A 20318-nucleotide genomic window follows, 5' to 3' on the forward strand; every position below is an offset into this window, starting at 1 on the left:
AGAAAGCTGTCTCAAGAATTTTAGTAGACAGAAATCAGAAATCAATATTTATTAAATACTTTTCTCTATACTATTATCGTATAGTTGTAAACGTAACGCGAAATAATCGATGAACACAATTTTTCCAAATTTTTTCCTCAACTCACTCTCGTAATTATCACCACAAATATTTCCAAAGCAGTTAATGGGCCATTTAATTTTCTCATTCTACCACGTTAACATTTGGTATTACGGTAGTGAAAGAATGCGCGTATTTGTTAAGGCGCTCACGTACGAGTGCCCTTAAGCTGAGAGATTCTGCCTCATCCACAATACTCTGCGACTACCTTGCCAATGAAGCATCGTTCCTTCTTCAGACCTTGAGAACAATGTGCAGAGCGGGAAACGTTTAACAGGATTTAGGAAACGCATTAACTGTTCCATTTTATTTTTCCACGTTTTAAATTGTTGAATTTTACAAGAAGGGCATCAACGATTGGAACAGACACTGAAAGCAGTTTTGTCGAATGTGATAGACAAAATGATCGATTCTCTTCGATGGACAAAATTATGTAACTTGAAAAATATATCACTTCGTTACAATCTGGTTAAAAAAAAAAGAAAAGAAAAATAAAATGATTTTCCACGATATCTTGTATTTCTTATTATTATTTTTACAAGTGTCGTGGAACAGGTTCGTGTCACAGGAATGATCAAATGTTCGTTAAATATCGTAATTTCGAACGATCGAAGATGTACCGGGTGTTTAAAAAGTATCGAAGTGAGAGCACGGTGATGAAACGATGGCGTTCATCGCATGGAAATGATTTTAATCGATCAAAGTCGAAGCGTGGTCGCCAGAAGACCACGTAGCTCGCATTATTCTCGCTAAATTAAGCCCTGAATACCGATTTAATACCACGTCGCATCGTGTAACAGGTTAGACCTTTATGGACAGCGATGACGAACGATATGGCGACTTATCAAAGATAATCTGAACACACGGAAGGAACGACGGTAGACGCCATAAAAGAGGAAAAATTGCCATGTCGCAATAAAGAGATAATCTTTTATCAAAAAATGATTATGCTACGGTCGCGGGCTCCACCAACAATTTTTATCTCAGGGACGACTCCTCGTAATACCTAAACGCATGAACACGAATTATTTTCAATTACCCTCCTGTCTGTAATGTCACCGGACACTTGACGAACGTGGAATAAGAAACGAACATTACGAAACGATATAAATTACGAAACGAAAACTAACGTTTATTGATTCTTTGTATTCGTAAAATAAATCTACTTGAATTCTAAAATAAATGTACTTGAATACACGTACTTGAAATGCACGTCATATGTTATGGATCACGTATCGAAATATTTGTGTATTTTGCGCGTACAATCTTCCTTATTAGATATTTATTTAGATTACTCGTGTGTATTGTAAATTTCACAGTATCACGATAACTTGAAATAAATAAATGGAACAAAATAAGGTACAGTAAACCCCGCTTTGAAGTGCCAACTTTACACCGAACGCAAGCGTTGGAATCATCCCCACCACTGTTTGTATTTGTTCGGCACGATAAACACATCGACTCGCGCATCATATTTCATCCAATAATGAAAATTAAAATTTATATATTTGTCATTGTATCTTCATGAAATATTATCGAGATTGTCGAGAGCTTCCCGATGAAAATGAGGTCAAACACGATTCCGTTCGAACTATCTTTAACGATACCCAATTAACAGGTTTTCAAAAATAATCCGAGTTACACATAACAAAAAATATGTTCGAATCTAGAACTAGATTCGTATAATTTTCCTCTCCGTAACTGTTTTCTTTCATATAAATGATTTTCGATTCTGTATTCGTGTTATTCTAATAATTTGAATGGTAACAATTTCGGATAAATGCCTCTGTTCAGTTTGCTTCTTCTCTCCGTGAATGTGTCTCGTTTTCAAAAATTACCGAAAAATATCTTTACGTCTCAAAACCTGCGACACTACGCACGAAAACGTTGGAAATATTGCTCGAGGAAACGGACAATATGAATTTAAATATCTTTTGTTCTCGTGTTCCACAATAACAAACTGGTTTGAACTCGTTCCTTTGGGTCCTTCTGTTTGTGTAAGGAAAGAAAAAAAATATGTAAGTTCTACTTGTCGATTTTTTTCAAAGGTCTGCCAGGAAACCTTTGAGGAAAGAACGAGAGAATGCGAGGTCGAATAAGAGATCGTTCGGCGAGCGTAAAGCCACGTTTCCACGATACGCAACGCGCGGCCTGGGAACACACGACACGCGCAAGACGGTTCGATGCTGCGCCGCGTTTCGAATGCTCCGGCGGTGTGCGCGCGCACCGTGCCGCACGACGCGTATGTGAGAACGTGGCTTAAGGAGAGGCGCAACCTTTTCGTTCGAAGATCGTTCTAGCACCTCGGATGCCAACGACCATTCGAGCCGAGCAGGAAGCCGTTCTCTTTCCTTCTCGGTTTGCTTGGCATCTTCGATGTTACGTAATCGGGACCCCTGTCATCTCCGCGTCCTCGGTCACCACCTACGAGTCTCGCCTCTGGAAAGGTACAAATCACGTGCGCGCGCGCGCACGCGCCCATACGAAGCGACACGAGGCATCGACTTCGCGATTCGTTTCGGTGCCGGTTCGAGCGGCTTTGGGAGAAGAGATCTTCGTCTCGGATTAGATAGCTCAATGGGTGGTGCAGTCGTTCGGCAAATGAAAGATCGGACTTCGATGTAGGAATCCAATTCATCCATTTGCATTTCGCGTTTTAACATTATTTATCGCCGCGCGAGGAAATATAAAAGTAATCGTTTATTATCATCGACAAGAGGAAACAACCACGTGGTAGATTGTCGAAATGAACGACATTTTTAACCGAGTAACGTACAAACGACGAACATTTTGCCCGGTTGCTCGTCGAACAAAAATTTAATTTTTCAATCACGAAGTGAAATATTTCACGATGAACCAGTAAAAACTTATCTATCCGATCGAATAATCGTCGTGGATCTATTCGAATCAAATTTTACTCGTCTCCGAGATAGGTAGCTTATATTATTATACGGTTATTACTGAATAGTTTTTCAAACTGACATACCTATAGTTATCGTCAACGGGGATTTTTATAAAATTTTCAAGGCGTGCATCTAGACGTCGAACGATACCAATCTGTACAATATCACTTTACAATGATCATTCTTTATAAACAATCGAGATCCGAGATAGAAAAATCCTTGAACGTTTGACCCTCGCGCGAAGATACAACGCGATAAAGTAGACGGGGAGAAAAATCATTAATAAAAACTATTATTATTATCATCTTAATACACACATAATGTTAGTTTTTTAATCAAACAAAAAACCACTTCGCTGGGAGTACCTTCGAAAACGAGAATGCGCGTAAAGGTGTTAAAAACTCGTGAACTTTTTGCGTAATCAAACACGACCGGGCTTTACCGTAGCCAGAGCTGTAAATGTGGCCGCCATTTTTCGAATATTAGACTCGGGCGGACAAAATCTGCCTACGGCCTGGCTAGTCCCGTCGACTAAGCAGCGAAAGATCCGGTTTTGAATCCTGGTTCAGCAATCGGCTGTTTTTTTTTTTCTACCTCCTACAGCGTTTTGCACTCGATTTTCATTCGTTTTACGTATTTTGAGCTCGCCTTCGTGTCAGCCGCGATTCCATGACACACTATTCCAACTAGTTCTATTTTCCATAAATATCGACCGATAATTACCATTGTATACTTTATTACATATCATTTTACACAAGATCTAGAACGTTCAGATACAGTAACGTGTGATTCATTCGAGGCCACGGTGATCGACGTGTCATCGGTGCTATGTATTATGAATAGTAGCTCTACATTCGTTACCGACGGTAACATAAATTACAAAGTTCGCGTTTACGCAAACGATCGACACGCCACGTCACCGACAACCATTTTTTTTTTTTTTTCACATTCTGGTTTAAATCTATATTCCGTTGGAATATGTATATATTTTGCGGCAATGTCAAATTCTTCACAAATTGTCGTAAATTTTTGTCGAACGACACGAGCCGATTTGTACAATGAGTCGTATTGGGTTATTTATAAACTCGAAGAGATACGAAAAACAATGTACGGATGGAAAATGTTTCATTCGCGCCGTAGATAGCTCGCGGTGAACAGAGTTAGTTCGTTGATGGAGATACCGAGGACATTCGAAGGGCAAATTTCTTTCTTTTTTTTTTTAATCACAAAATGTTTAATTCTTTATGCAGAAATTCGCATAATTCGGACTTTTGAAAATAAAAACGGTGAGGTACATTTGTTCTAAAATTAATAGTCACCGAGAAATTTAATAACTAATATATTATAATAGTGTATTTTTATTTGAAAATATTTCATTCTATAATTCGAATTCTATTAGGTTGTTCGGAAAGTCATTTCGTTTTTTTTGGTGAAAATGCAACACGATTTCTTTAGAGTGTATAAACATTTTATTAAATTATATATTTTCCATTTTAGAAAACCAAATGACTTTCCGAACAACCCAATAATTTTTATTCAACGAATAATGGGACAAAACGATGATTATCGTTTATTCGTTGTTCGAAACTTTTATCTGACCGAAACTTGTGCCCATCTCTGGAGGAAAGAATCTTTTTCACACTAACACAAATACATAGGCACATTTTCGACTTTCGATTGGTAGAATGTGCTAGCAAGGACACGCTGTTCTATGCTGGCTGAAATATTGTTTCGTCTCAACTGTAAACGTTGGGTTAGCAGCCGAGTATCTTGCAAGCTATTAATTTTAAGATCGTGCATCTTAAAATTTTATTCTCAAAATTTATTATATATCATTATTGAATATATTGTATAAATTAAATGGTATATTTGATTTTTTAATGTATTGGATATCTTAGAAAATAATAGTTATTCAAACGAATAATCCTTGATTTATTAGATTGTTCGGAAAGTCATTTCCTTTTTTTTTTTTTTTTTTTTGGTGAAAATGAAACAATTTTTTTAGAGTATATAAACATTTTATATATACTCACATGGAAAATGAAATAACTTTCCGAGCAACCTAATATTTGAAACGTATTCTTCAATCTAACACGACGTTTAATTCAAAAGCGAAAGTAACATGTTTTCAGTCGTGTCGCTCGAAACTCATTGTGAGATTTCTCGTGAATTTCTACAACGCAATAAATCTTTGAAATTTCGTACACAGTTGCGCAACATTTAAAACGTATAGCCGAAGCACAACAGCGAAGGCATTTCGCGAAACCCTTTGGTCTAAACAATTGAAACAAAAAGCAATCTAGACGTAACGAATGATCAGGTTGCATGCAGTTGGATATTCTGAATACAATTTCTTCCTCCGATGCGAAACACGCCAATAGGTACCTCGTGATGCGTGAATCCTTTCCGTATCGGTATATACACATATGTGTGTGTGTATTTTTTTCGTCGAAGGACTATTTGTCCGTGCGACACAATGCTATCCGATCCCATAAAGCACCATAGAAATCGTGGAACCCCGGATACCGTACACATCGATGATGTTTTCTACTCTGAGTGAAGCTTTCTGCAAATGATTCGACTAGATACGTTTGCACGGTTGCAATATTTTTACAAAATATTCTTGTCGATTTTAATGTCCATAGTGCGTATCGTTCGCGAAATAAAATTTTCTACAGCATGTTGAAAACTATGAGAAAGAAATTTGGGCGTTAAAAAATATTCTTAACAATTTTAATGTCCACAGAGCGTATGGTTCGCGAAATAAAATTTTCTACGCCACGTTAAAAACTATTAGAAAGAAATTTGGAAGTTAAAAAATATTCTTCTTAATTTTAACGTCCATAGTGCGTATCGTTCGCGAAATAAAATTTTGTATGCCATGTTGAAAACTATCAGAAAGAAATTTGAGCGTTAAAAAATATTCTTGTCGATTTTAATATCTATAGTGCGTATGGTTCGCGAAATAAAATTTTCTACGCCATGTTAAAAACTATGAGAAAGAAATTTTGGGGTTATGTAGAGACAAAATTAACTGTACGTTCAAAAGACTATTTTTCCGGCCGTGAATTGAATCGATTCGCTTCTCGGTTCGAAACACAGCGTGTACTTGCAGCTTTACGCGAAGAGTTCAAACACAGAGCGGAAGAGTAGGTATGGTAGGAGTGGCTCTCAGTGACCTTCAGCGGCCAGTTGATTTTTCAGCTACTGTCCGTTCACGGCCCGGTTCATAGTACATAAACAAGATCGACGATCATTTTCGAAAGTATGCAAAACACACACGTGCCCCAAGTATTTAAAAAAAAATTTTTTTCTTACCAAAACGAAGATCCGCGTAAAAAAATGTTATTCCACGATAAATGTGATAAACTTAAGTACTTGGTGGTATCGTTTCGTACCGACTACCGTGCACAATCTTAAATTATATAATCCACCGAACTTAGATTACGCGTAGTTCGATAAGTAATTACAGTTTACGTAAAAAGTCCACGGTGTAATGTGTTTCTAAATATATTACCGTGCATTTCCGCGAGTAATTAGATCAGTTAGTCATACGGGCAACGTACAGATTAGAAAGCTGCGGAAATTCGACTCGAGCAATGTCACGCTTACGATGCAAAAACAGAAAACAATTCCTCGTATTTCGATAAGTACAACACAAATTAGATTCGGCAACAGGTGAATATTAACGGTTAAATTCACTTCCGGCATTGATAACTCACCTTCGTTGCTCTGAAATAGCGACCAAAAAGAATTATTTGACCGAATCACCATTATTGTAACAAGTTTTCGATCGCAGCGATTTTCGATTAATTCGTTTCGTGATATCCAACGTTTTCCGATTTTCGATGGAACCTTGAAAACCGTTTTAAACAACGAGACCCGTGTATCGAATTACAGGAACGGTCGTATTAAACTCCGTAACGAGACGTGTCATCTTCTTCCTAAATAAATAATCAAATACCGCATTGTTTGTGATAAATCGAATCTAAATCGCTGTTATCGACCTTATCGTTAACAGTGTTATTTTTAATTTTGTGATAGAACTCCAAAAATAGGGATTGATAATTCCATTTTACGTCTATAATTAACATTGTCAAGATCAAAGTTCCAATCCGAATCAATACCGTTTTGTAAACGCCGTGTACAGATGGTCGGTCTTGCATATTTTGGTTTTTTATTTGTAAATTTTAAGTTTTCATTCCTTCCTACAGATGTACCAGTCATTAATGACAATTAGCAACCTGTTTTAACAGAAAATTTCACTTGTTTAAGTGTACTATTCGGCGATTGAAAATACAAATACACGTATACTTATAAAAACAATGTAACAACTGCACACCAAATTGGATAATAACGTGTCTAGTATCGTTTTAGTCGATTGCTTTTTTAACGCAGCGCTTATATTTTATCATAAAAACATGTTGCGTATTCTATTTAACGGTTGCATAATATGATAATCGATAACATTTTTGAATAATTTTTGGTAAATTTTCTTTACACGAAACACCGATAATTTTCCATTACATTCGCTATTATTAACCTCCTATATTTATATTTACATCACCGCTTAATATGTAACCAAAGAGTTCGTTCCCTCCGAAATAACGAAAAAAAAAAATAAAAATAAAAGGTTACCCTTCCTTTTACACGTACGTCGTAGTCAATTTATTTCAACCGCGACCGTTCTTATTTTTACTTGGAATTATCGTACTATTTGAGTTGTACCACTTTCTCGTCGCGTGGGTGCGATATTTGTAACGTAAGGTTATTGGTGTGAAACCGGGCCGGTGCGAATATACACCGTTTCGCGCTAGTAGGGTTAATTTCTATCGAACGAACCTGCGCAGCGGCTCATTACCATCGACGTTGTTAATATCGGCAAATTTGTAGCAACGGACAAATTTTCCGGCTGAATGTACCGACGCCGAGAGTGTAAATCACTTCTTTGCTCTATTATTTCCATACGGGGAGACGGTATTGAAAGATGGACGCGTATAGCAGCGCGCTGTATATAGACGGGCGATCGCGGAGACGCGTGGATCGTCGTGTTACGACAGTTAGCGGGATTGAACTATATAATAGAATCGAACGACGCCGCTTCTATAGTTTCTGCCCGAGCGCGCACACTTGTAATATGTACGGCCATAATGCGCCCACGCGGTACAGTCCTGCGGCAAAACGCCGGCGTCTGTTGGAAAATGTTTTCCACATAGTTTCCTCGGTGAAACTGGGTCGTACGTACCGACGTGTACGTTCGCGTATACACGCCTAACCGGCTGCGTTCGCGATATTCCCAGGTATCTATTTATCGCGGCCGTATCTGCCCTTGCGAACTTCACGGGCAAACGCGGAGGCACCTGTGAGCGACTACGCCAAGGAATTAAAATGCACGATACCAGTCATTTTCTATGTTGACGCCCTCGTTCGCACTTGTACAAACTATCGTTAATACGCGTGCCCGACTTCGGGCGAATTGTTGAGTGTTTGCGGATTACGCAACCTGACTTTGCGCAAACCCTCCCCCACCACCCCTTGTTCGATGGTTTAAAAAGATAAGGAGGCCACGTGAAGCGCTACGCACCGATTTTGATGGAAACTTCCTAGGCGGATAAGAAACTGAAAAGTATGATTTCTTTGGAGAAGTATAGAAATATTTTTTTATTACGTAAGACGGTTCACAGCGCGTAATACTGGGTCGTAGAAAAAATTCCAAGTACCGAATGTACTTTTTATTTCTTTTAGAAGTACAGAAATATCCCTTATTGCGCAAAATAATAGCATTCCTTGTTATTATTGGATCGTGTAAAAAATTGTTTAAAAAATTTGGAAGTAATTGGAAAAAGCAAAAAACGCAAACAATATTGATGTTTGTTTAAAGGGTTTATTATGTAAACACGAGTGAAATTAAAATAAAATATGATTACGCTTAAAATAGGAATACTCGAGGGAAAACAATAGTCGACATGGGTATAGTTTAAACACTGATGTTATATTTAAACGCATCAGTCTCAGCTTCGACCGAGTAAAATTGATAGAACGGGTTAGATTATATTTTAGACTCAGAGCCGAGAAGCTCTTTTGCTGAAACGTTTAAATATAGTATCATTATTTAAATAATGCTTGCGTCGATCACTGCCATTTTTCAATTGATTCTGAATACGATGAGCAACTTTTATACGAATAATTTTAAACGAGAATATTATTTCAAAAACAAGTAAAACAGATACGTTTCGTATGCCATGAATATATAACGAATAATGAATACAGAGAATATCAAATTGCTATTGAAACAATAATTTTTAGAAAGTCGTTCCAGTGTACATCGAGTTACATTTAACGAAGTTTATAAACAAACATCGTGATTGTCAAATTGTAGCAGTTAATGTACCGTAAAGAAGATTTAAATTTTGTCGTTCTCTCTGAAAAAATTCTAATAAAAAGAAATCAATCGGTGCCTTAGAAATTGTATTTTAAAATTTTCTTTTTTATACAAACGAACCACTTCTCTGTCGCGTCTAAGTTAACTCGTTCGTACATAAAACGAGATTAAAAGTATTGCAATTCAGATTATTGAAAATAACTAGACGTGGAAATGGTTGAAACAGTAAAAAAAAAATTTCTAACACGACAAGGGCTCGAACCTACGACGCAGGAATTACGAGTCTTCGACCGCGGTAGCCGCGTCGGGCCACCTTTTTATTTGCTACTAGGCTCGAGTTAGACGTACATTTTTTACGCAGCAAGTTACGTTTTGTATTTACCTCGTAGAAATTGTTTCTTACGCAGTACCGCTTTCGTCGTCGCATCGATTGCTAAACATCGTATGTTTACACCGCGCGTGAAAAAAAGTCCACCTCTAAGACTTAATAACGATGTCATAGATACACTTGATACGAAAAAAAACTTGTTCGTCCTACCACTGATGAACCGGAGTCATCGACCGGATATTTTTTCCCCGGTGTCCCATCCACGATCTTCACCGTTCGATGTCTCGCGAACTAAAGAGTGTTGGAGCAACACAGACGAAATATATTTTTAATTTCTCCGTTCACCCGTGAACTTTCATTAAAATCGATGACCGACAACACTTGGTGTCTCTCCTCCCTCTCCCTCGTGAGCGACGCCCAAAGTGACTCTGGAACCGTTTTCGTTCGATCGAATCGACCGGGAAAGATCGAGACGTGCCCGAGAATAATGTAACCGAAACGACTCGAAGAAGGGAGGCGGGCGAAGCTTGCCCCACCGGGATTACCGTATAAGCAGTCGGTCGCTCGGCTCTGCCCGCTGGAAAAATCAAACGTGCGCCGTCTATTTTTGTTTCATCAACCTGGCGGGCGGAAAATTCACGCAATCTCGAGTACCGGTACTCGACTTCGAGCGCTCCTCCAACAACGTGCATACAAAACCGGAATCCCGGCTTGTCGGAGGCAGCGAGCAGAGGAGGAGGCTGCCCGCGATATATTTCGATACGTAAATAAATACAAGGTCGACCGACAAACGTTTCTGGGATATAAAGGGCTGGGAAACTGCTGTGCATAATTGGCGCCGAGCATGTATTGACCGCGTCGCGGGCCGAGCGACCGTGAACGGGCACGCCGTGTCCCGGTCAAAAGTTCTCCGGTCTGCCGGCGACGCGCGTGCGAGCGCTCCAGGGTTCACGCTCGGCAACGTCGCCATATATCGATCCAGCTGTCGCTGTAGGGAACAAGACTGGGGCACGGGCTCGATATCCACGAAATTTAACTCTTTCGTTACCGTTTCGAGACCAAAGGTTGCTTCCACGGTACGCAGGGAGAGAGGTGGATGGAACGAACGGTGGTGCAACCCGCGGCTTAATTTTATCGGGGAATTTCGACGGACGACTCGCGGAACTTTTCTAATTCCGAATGCCGTGGTCCGTGTCCGTTCTCGACGAATTGTTTCCTCGTTCGAAGCGTGGCTTTTTCTTACGTAGAACGCGATCGATAAGATCGCTGCGCGATCGCGCGCGCAGCCCCGTGCACGAAACGGCGCGTCGTGCGCGCGTTCGTCTCCTCTCTCTTTCTCTCGTGGCAGCCTCGAGAGTTTCGTTCGCCGAAATAAATCACCGGGCAAAGGATTTCTGTATTTTTAACGTTCTCTCCCTCTACCCCGAGTACGAGGCAACGTCTGTTCCTGATGATATCGCGTCCGCGTACGTACGAGGAATAATAACACGAGTCTGACCTATCGAGTCGAAGGAAGCGAGGCGAAAGCACAGTTAAAACGCGAACCCAACTATCGTCTGGAAATTCCAGCGTCACATGCATAAAATATTCGATGACTCGGACAACCTACGCCCCGGCATTCTCGATGGTGGCGCGCACACATTGTGCTGCGTGTATCGAGGCAGCAGACAGGCACAGGCCTTCTCGTTCCGAATTTAGTTTTCCAGTAAACCACGAGCGTGTGTACTTTCTCCGTTAATTCTTAAACGACAAATCGAGAACGATATCCGCGTTCTATTTCGACGAACGTCGAGGTGGAACGGTCGAGAAGAGATTCGCGACCCCAACACCTACCACTACCACTACCGTCCGACTCGACCAACCCTCGACGACGGTTCAACCCAACCCCATCCGAGGCTTCGAACAGTGACGAGCCAGCCTGGGTGCTTGGCGCACGCGGGATTCCCCTTTCCTTCCATCTCTTTCCTCTCTTCCTTCCGTCATACCTCATCCCTCATCCCTCATCCCTATCAGCATCCCCACTTCTCGCTTCGCCATTATCTCGCTTTCCAGCCCTTCCACCACCGTCGCTACTCCCCTATCTCGCTTTAATCCCCCTTCTGGGCGTCCCCTTTCTCCTACCCCCTGCGATTTCCCACTCGGTCCGTCTCCCTCACCCCCAACCTTATTCGCCCCTCTACTACCGCGCGACGTACCAGCAGCAGCAGCAGCAGCAGCGGCACCGGTACATACTACTCTTCCTTTCTGGAACCTCTAACAAACACGGGTTCGAGAAATTAGTATACCGTTGTACTGTAACAAGGGAAATACTTTTTGCGTTACCTTCCTCTCGCGAGATGCGACTACAGAGGTATCTTCTTTGTAGGTAAATTGGTATCGTTGTAGTGACCAGAGGATCTCATCGTTTTTTTCGTCATTGTTATTTTTTCTTCGAAAGTATTGTAATCGAAGCGACAGCGAACGAAACACCCTACCGTGGGCGAGAAATTTGAATTCGAAGTTACGATCTTCGTTTCATTGTTGCCTCGAATGTGACGGAGGGAAAAAGGTTCGAAGTTTTGAGCATCGATTTGACGATTTTGCTATTTGAATCATCGACAGAGATATATATATTTGAAATTAGAAGGGGAAAAGAAATTTTATTTGCGAATATAATTAGTTTTCTATTTCGGTAATTGTCACCGAGTATTGGGAACAAGCACCGTTAATCATCGAGTAATTTTAAAAAGAAGCTCGAAACGTTAAAGAGTCAATTAAATTGACTCCTTTGGTAGTTGTAGTGTCAATGAAATACATATGTACAAGACACATGGAATAAATTATTTCTATGGAAAAAAAATATAACACTATTATTATTTAAAATTTAAACATGACACTATAATTATTTACCATCTTTAGAAATATTGTATCATAGAGGAAGCGAAATTGTTGAATCGTAGAAAAAACGACGATAAAATATATAAGACGTATATTATGTAATATTTTTATATACGTTACTATGGAAATTTAATTAATCTATTGCACATTTCTCCATATACTTTCTCTCGTAGTGTTTTAAACTATTTCATTGCCGAAAATGATCAGAAAATGCGCTAGTCGAAACGATCGATAATAAAGAACGGAATGCTCGCATTTGCATTATTATCGAGTAATAGTAGAAAGTTTCGTAAGTTGGGTAAATAAGTTAACTCGGTTTCGCGGTGGAAACGTTAACGTGATGTTTTCCTCGAAACCGGGAACGCTTACGCAGCGAACTTTAACCATTGTAATTTCAAGGATAGTGAAAATAAATCGACGCGCATTTAAATATAAATATTTGTTGCTACGGTACATCCGATGAATCGCGTCCCGTAAACCTGCCATTTTGTATATACAACGCTGTTTCGTGTACACGATGTACCAAGGATATTTAATAAATTTCAAAAGGAAAAAACAATTCGGTATCGCGACGTCCCGTAATATAGATACGACCGTGGTATTGTTCGTTTGTGCGCGTAAAATTGATGTATTTTTTCTGTTTACGTTATCGTTCGAATCTATGCGAGCAGACTTCCCTAGTTTTTTATGTAACTGGCTCGACAGCGGCCACTATCTGTCCAGGAAATGTAACCCGTCAACAAGCGAATCTGCTTATTCACGCAGTCGACAAAAAGTACGAGCAGATCGCTATTGTTGACTGGCAGAGATACACAGTCAAGGCACAGGTCACTCGTACTGATTTGTAACAGGGGATTATGTAATCCGTTTAAATTTCCCCGCAATCTGCTGTCCTCTAGCATTCCGTTTTAACGTAAAACTTTATTGCTACCCTGCGGTTCAATTTACGCGATCCTACGGCGGTCTACGTTACGCCGACAAATATTTGGAACAATTTCGAACGAACGGAACGACGTTAATAAATGAATGTTCAAACCGTGACTAAAATACAAATTACTTTAATACATATTACTATATATAATTGTTTAGAAGTAATATTATTACTATATGAAATGTAGTATTTATATATCTATCTATCTATAAATATAGTATTATTACTATATGAAATATAGATGAAATATAGTAATAATATTACTATATGTAATATTATATGTAAAGTACATATGTTGTAAAAAAGTTGTAAAAAAACGTGGAAACGCCGATTCCAAGCAGGAATTTTTTTTTTCTAAGAATTGTCTATTGAAAGATTTCTCACACTGTTTGCACTTGTAACAATGTACGATAATATCTGTGGCTTTTCGGTTTTAAAAGTATTCTCAATTATCTAGGAGATAATAAAGCAACTCGATAGAATCATGTTGAATTCTTCCACGAAATTTTTAAATTTCTATACATATATTTTTTCAAATAATTTTTTTTATCAACGTAATCTCGAGTTTTACCCAATCTTGCTTGTACTCCACTTAATTTAGTCATACCTATATAATTATATTTACACTTCCTTTCAGCTAAGGTTCGTACCTGGGAAATTCCACGTAACCCAGCAATTTTTATTTACTCTTGCATATCAACAGGGAAAGAATAATTACTTCCCATACTTCTTGCATATTAATTTACCGATAGAGCAATCAACTTTATTAAATCCTATTTCTAATTATAAAATCTGCATTTTTTTTTTTAATTTCTAAACTATACAAAAATTCTTTTCCTTTTAACGTGCATATACAAATACTTACACATATTCCCATTTTGAAATCTGACTCAATTTAGAACAAAACCAAAATATTTAAGATGTATATTACGTAATATATCACGGACAATAATACTTTTTACACCTTTTTTGCTTTTTCCTTTTTCTTTTACATACATACATTATTTGTTTGTAAAGATGCCATAGCTTCGAATAAATCCCAAAGAGAATGAAATTCTATAAAAAAAATAAAAAAATGTTACGTAAACCTTTTCTCTATCTTCTCTAACGAAGTAAAAATTAAATAAAATCACGTTGCATTGGACTCGTGGCGAAAGATAGATGCACGTTGCAAGAAAGAAGAAACAATACAAACCGAAAGATTGGCCCGTATCGATTCCTCGCATGCAAGGAGCTACGTGCCGCGTAGTTGCTCGCCCCAAACGCGTCTCGTTCGTTCGGCCGGCATCGTTATTCCCCCGCAAGAATACACGTATATAGTTTTCTGCTCCGGGCCGGTCGTCGTCAGTTTGCCCAACGCATACCCGGAGTTAATTTACCAAAATTGCAAACGGATGCAAATGACAAGGTTTCGGTATCGACTGCGCGGGAGAGGCGAACGTGGTGTGTGACCAAAGGCGAAATGAGTCACACTCCAACGCGACCGATCGAGGCGGGTACCAGGTACCTCGCGGCACGTTCGCCACTTTTATCGCGGAGGCATCGAAGCAATTTTCTTGGTGCGCCATTGCCGTGCTCCGCCGCGCCGTAGAACGAGCAAAAATTAGCCGTAATGCGGACGTACCGTGACCGATCGCAGAAGTAAACGCGGCTCACTTGGACGAAAACGCAGACGGATTCGAGTAATAAAAACTGGTCTGTCGAGGCGAACGAGAGAGCCTCGTCCGGCTAAATCCTCGGTAGATTGATACAGTGAGCCCTCCGACAACACGGATTTGGTTACACGTGATTTTTTTCTCTTTTGTTTTTTTTTCTTGAGAATTCCCCCGGTCTCTTGCCGAACGATGATCTTTAATCTTTACCGCTGTGGTTTTCGCTGCTGGGAAATGCTCTTTTGTTGATTCAGTGTAACTCTTGTTACAGGATACTGCGACAATGTTGGATTTGGGTGTGGGGATTATTATTGTTGTTCCACCGTGACGATTATTCTTCTTTTTACGTTTCTCATTGTTTATCTATTTGTCAGAGAGTGTATCTAGTATGTGCAACGATGTGTATACGTGAAAATAAATGCTTCTTTTGAACGATTTACATTTTCTAATTGGATTTTTGTACCCTCATTTTATATTCCAAGAATATAACACGAAATAAAATTTCTAATCGAGAATGGACTACGTATTGTATACGTACATGTATGTATTACATCTAAGATTTGGAGAGGATTGAAATATTCTGTCTCGCGCTGACTTTAACCACTCAAGGGAGGCAATCTGGTAACTTCGGATAAAATTAACAGAGATAAATAAGTCATGGTACTTTTCCGAGGAGAAAAATGTGATTTAAATACGCAATGAATAAGTTTTCGTTTAATTTTTTCTTCGTTCAAGAAGACGAAGAAAAGAATCGTTTAACTCTTTTAAATAGAATTTAAGTCTTTTTAAGATTTATTTAAAATATTGTTTAACAGATTTTTTAAAGTAACGATTATACCAGTACAGTATACCAAGAGCATAAAAAAAAACTGTACGAGAGAACCCTCATTACACGTATAAAATCGTGGTAAATCGCTTTAACCACACACACACACACACACACATGGTTCTCTTTTTTAATTGTTAAAATAAACTCTTTTTTTTTATTTTTCTTGACTACATTCCTTCCTTACAGGTTGAAAAATAAAAATTAATTTCTTTTAGGATAATTAAAGAGACAAAGCATTATTCCAAGTGTTGGTAGAATCAATTCTGCTGAATTTGACTTCCACTGTTATTTGAGATGCCCTTTGAAGTTACATTTTCTCAAAATTGTTAAAAACGAGGCTTGCCGTAGTAAAAGCGGTAACGTTAGTTTTAACGTTGTTAAATTTGCGCTGAATACATTTGCACCGTTTATGAAAGAAAAGTAACTCCATTTCTACAAAATATTTGCACGTGCACGATTACGATGTACAGGAGTATACCACCAATAGAAAACGCACGAATGACCGTATAATAAAAGTAATCGACCATTTCACATAATTAATGCCCCGTAAAGAGAATGGAAAGTTTTTCTATGAAACGTGCAAGAAACAATCAAATTAATGTGAAATTTGTTTTTACGTCATGTCATTTCAAACATGTATTTACTATAATCGCCTAAACGAGCTCAGACTGCTGATCAATGAGTGTTGGCTGTGCTTCGATAAATGTAAACGCACCCTAATATATTCTAGAATAGAACAACACTCGATCGTGTTTAGAGATTCGATTGCGACAGCTTTGTTTTTAAAAGTACGAGAAAATACCCGAGACAAAAGTTGAATGATTTTATTAAGCGAATCAAACGAGAGGAGAACCTTTTTTGAATGGTCCTCTTTGTCTACAGTTATTTAGATCATTGATATCATTACTGTAACAACACGTTTCTTCTTCACTTGGGATCAGAGACTTTTATGATGTACGTTTAAAAATTTATGCGATGCATATGGGTCACTGTTCATGAATCAAATACATAATTATGTAACGGTTAATATAATTAAGAAGTTTCGTCTCTGGACAATTCATGAGAACGAGGTAAATATCTCTCTTCGATTATGATTCTTTATTTAAGAATACTTTACTTTAACCAATGAGTAGGTTGGAGATTGTAAGGTACAGAATAGTTTCTTGCGATACTGATTAACCTCTACTGGAATAGTAACACGTTTGTGGGTGTATTTAGTTTTCTAAGTTATTTTAAATATTATAAAATCTAAGTAATTTCTAAAATTATGAATAAATGTTCACACTTTATATTTTCCAGTAATACCATACACACGTTTATCTCTTCTTTTCAGAGTGTACCCTTCATTATGATCAATTAGTGCTAATTCTCTGATTCATCGACAAACGCATGGAACGAAAAACAAGTTTAAAATCTACGTCGCGAATGAAAAGGTCTTTAAAAATTTGTTTAAGTAGCTGATGCAACCTACAGAGCCGGATAACGTGCGTTTGTCGGTGAGTCACGGTTAAATTTTTGCATTGTAGATGATAGTTAAGTACAGTGACATTGCAAAGAATTCATCGCACGATTCTCTTTCATACTCTTCACGGTGTCAACGTTAAATGATCTATATAAGAAAAAAAAAAAAAAAAAAAAATACGGTATGAATCATTCGCCAAAGGCCTTAACAGATACTCATGTGTTTACTATGGAATACAAACTGAGAAAATTAACTACAATTACTCATCCGAATGAAGGTACAATGTTTTTTTGTATATATCTACAGGCAAGTGCAATAAACAGGTTATTAAATGACTGTTGAATTAATCGTTCAATAAATTCCCAAAACATTATGTGAAACAATTTGACAAACTTTGACGTACAACATTATGAAAGTGTAGAGTTCGTTTTAAAGTCTCGTAACGTTCCTAATTTTTCAAATTTCGTTAAAATACCCAGCATAATATTTGTAAGACTTTGAACTTCGAGAAAATGTAAAAAAATAAAATTGATATTTGTTATCTTCGAAATATACAAATCCTTGAGAATTTATCGTCCAATGTTAGGATACGTACAGAGTTCAGTTCGAAATTCTATGTAAAATATTTAGCATATTTCAAAGCTTCGAACTTCAAGAAAATTGAAAAAATATAAAACTGATATTTGCTGCTCTCAAAGTAAACGCATCGCTTAAAGTTTATCGTCCACTATTGGTTCATTTCAAAGTTCTATAACATTGTTAATGTCGCGAATATCAACGCAATATAATTAAGTTTCGAATAGAAGAAAAAGAACATTTTTTTATTTCATCTCCAAAGTAGACCCTTTAATCAATTCAATTTAAGCTACGAGTTAGACTCGCAGAGCATGTCCCGAACTGAAACACGTTATACAAATCAGACTCGTAGTTGTCGATCTTGGACGATATTAGGTCATAATTTGCATTTATGCAAGGTGTTAAGAACTGTCGTACGAACGTGTGTCCTATATAATCCTTCGATTAAAAGAAATGTTCAAAGCGAACATCTCCTATTTAAACATTTTTGTTCTAGAATCGTTCAAGTATCTGTTATGTGTTCAACGCGAGCCAACAATGTACTATACGGAGCCGAGGAGTTAACCTATGGAAGAAATTGAGAATTGTATTAGGTCAAACGTTTTAGTCGGCCTTCGAAGGCCTGCAACTAATAACAAGTACAAATTGCTCGACGCTGTCCATATATTCCTCTATAACACGATACTACATTCCCCTTAACCCAGGAGTCATTTTTCCAGCACTCAACTTTGCACGAGAAACGTTATAAAATAGATTGAAACCACGTATAATAGGTTGCTCGATAAGTTTCGTCGTTCGATAAGAAACGGAGCTATTAAGTTCGTCGTTTTAGTTTTCTAAAGATGGTACTACTATTCGATGAACATGTGTAAAGTTTCATATAGATCTGTCGACTCGTTCGTATATTCACAGTTGTTCAAAGTTCAAGCGTCGCAGTATTTTTTTTTACAATGGAAAACACGACAAAATTTATCGAACAATCCGGTATAAATATCAAACTATGTAAATAAGTTTAGAATTAATTGTTAGGTACGTCGATGCACGCGACGAATACTTCGAACAATTTTTTTTTTTAATCGTCCATAATTAAAAAAGTAAAGTAAATTGGACATAAATCGCACAAAAATTTTTACTCAGTTTCGGTCGGTAAATTTATCCTCTGAAGTGTAGACACGTATTTCTGAAACACTCTGTACGTATCGAGCGGGAAATATTACAGTTATAACTGTTAAATTGCTCGTCTCGTAAATATTGAGGTAAAATTTTGTCAAAAATCAGCGAGTCGATGGCCGCGGTTGTTCGCGCGAAACGCGGAATGCTAAATTGTCGAGTGAAAATTTTTGTATCATTTTCTGACATCCGCTCCCATGGAACGATGACGCAACGAATAGGTACGTTATCAATGCAAGATTATTATCCGGTCGACAGTTCGAAGGGTTGTGCAACGTGTACCTGGACGCAATTACAGGTATCCGCGTAAATGTATCCGCGTGGCAGGGAAAGGTAAATAAATGTCAACCTCCCATTACGTAACCGATAGAAAATGCCATTTCATGCGTTCCTAGCGACGTACGGTCGCATAATTGAGGACAATCGTTGAATGCAAAGAAAACGTGCGAGCAAAGTCGACTAGGTAACTTAACGTCCGTCGCTCGTTTATGTAACTTTGGCCGGGCGTTATTTCATAAGTGGCAATTGATTCAATTTGGAACGAGCGCGAGAATGAAGCGGGCCGTCGAACACCCATTCAGACCTCTTTCAAAATGTAAACGAGATTATGCCCGCGCCGCCTTCGTTACGACGAAAAGCGCTCGCCGACCGACGAGAGGCGACGTCGATTCGTCGAGAAACTCCCCGGCGGACATCAAACTTTCCATCGTTACGAGTGCGCAATTTTCCCTATCTTGCTTCCCGCGTATCGCTACCACCGATCGACGACGTTTATTTTTCTTTCCTTTTTTTCTTTTTTCTTGCTTCTTCTTCTTCTTCTTCTTCTTCTTCTTCTTTTAACCGTAATAATTCGGACGGGCGCTCGTTTCGTAAAAAAGTAGAAACACTTTTCCAGAGGAGCGCTCGAAGAAACTGATTAAAAATAGAATCGGAGCGATAGCGCGCGAATTAATAAATTACGATTAAATTTCTGTTTTCTCCGAGCGTAGCCGATTAGTTCGAAGCGATGAGTCACGTGTCGTGAAACGATTAATGGTACAAGATACGAGTAATGAATAAACGAGTGTTATGTATGTACACAAGTGTGGAC

General features: G+C 38.4%; 2 protein-coding genes across 6 annotated transcripts in view; both read right to left on the minus strand.

Moving 5' to 3' along the window:
* Positions 1-20318, minus strand: part of LOC143143504 (uncharacterized) — a 109492-nt gene that overhangs the window by 58722 nt on the left and 30452 nt on the right. The window lies entirely within an intron of this gene.
* Positions 1496-8518, minus strand: LOC143143499 (uncharacterized). The gene is made up of 2 exons (XM_076304791.1): positions 7149-8518; positions 1496-6965 (listed from the first exon to the last, which is right to left on the minus strand). The coding sequence occupies exon 2, from the start codon at positions 2754-2756 to the stop codon at positions 2415-2417; it is 342 nt and encodes a 113-aa protein (XP_076160906.1). The 5' UTR covers positions 2757-6965; positions 7149-8518; the 3' UTR covers positions 1496-2414.

This window comes from Ptiloglossa arizonensis, chromosome 2, assembly GCF_051014685.1.
Source record: "Ptiloglossa arizonensis isolate GNS036 chromosome 2, iyPtiAriz1_principal, whole genome shotgun sequence".
Lineage (NCBI taxonomy): Eukaryota > Metazoa > Arthropoda > Insecta > Hymenoptera > Colletidae > Ptiloglossa > Ptiloglossa arizonensis.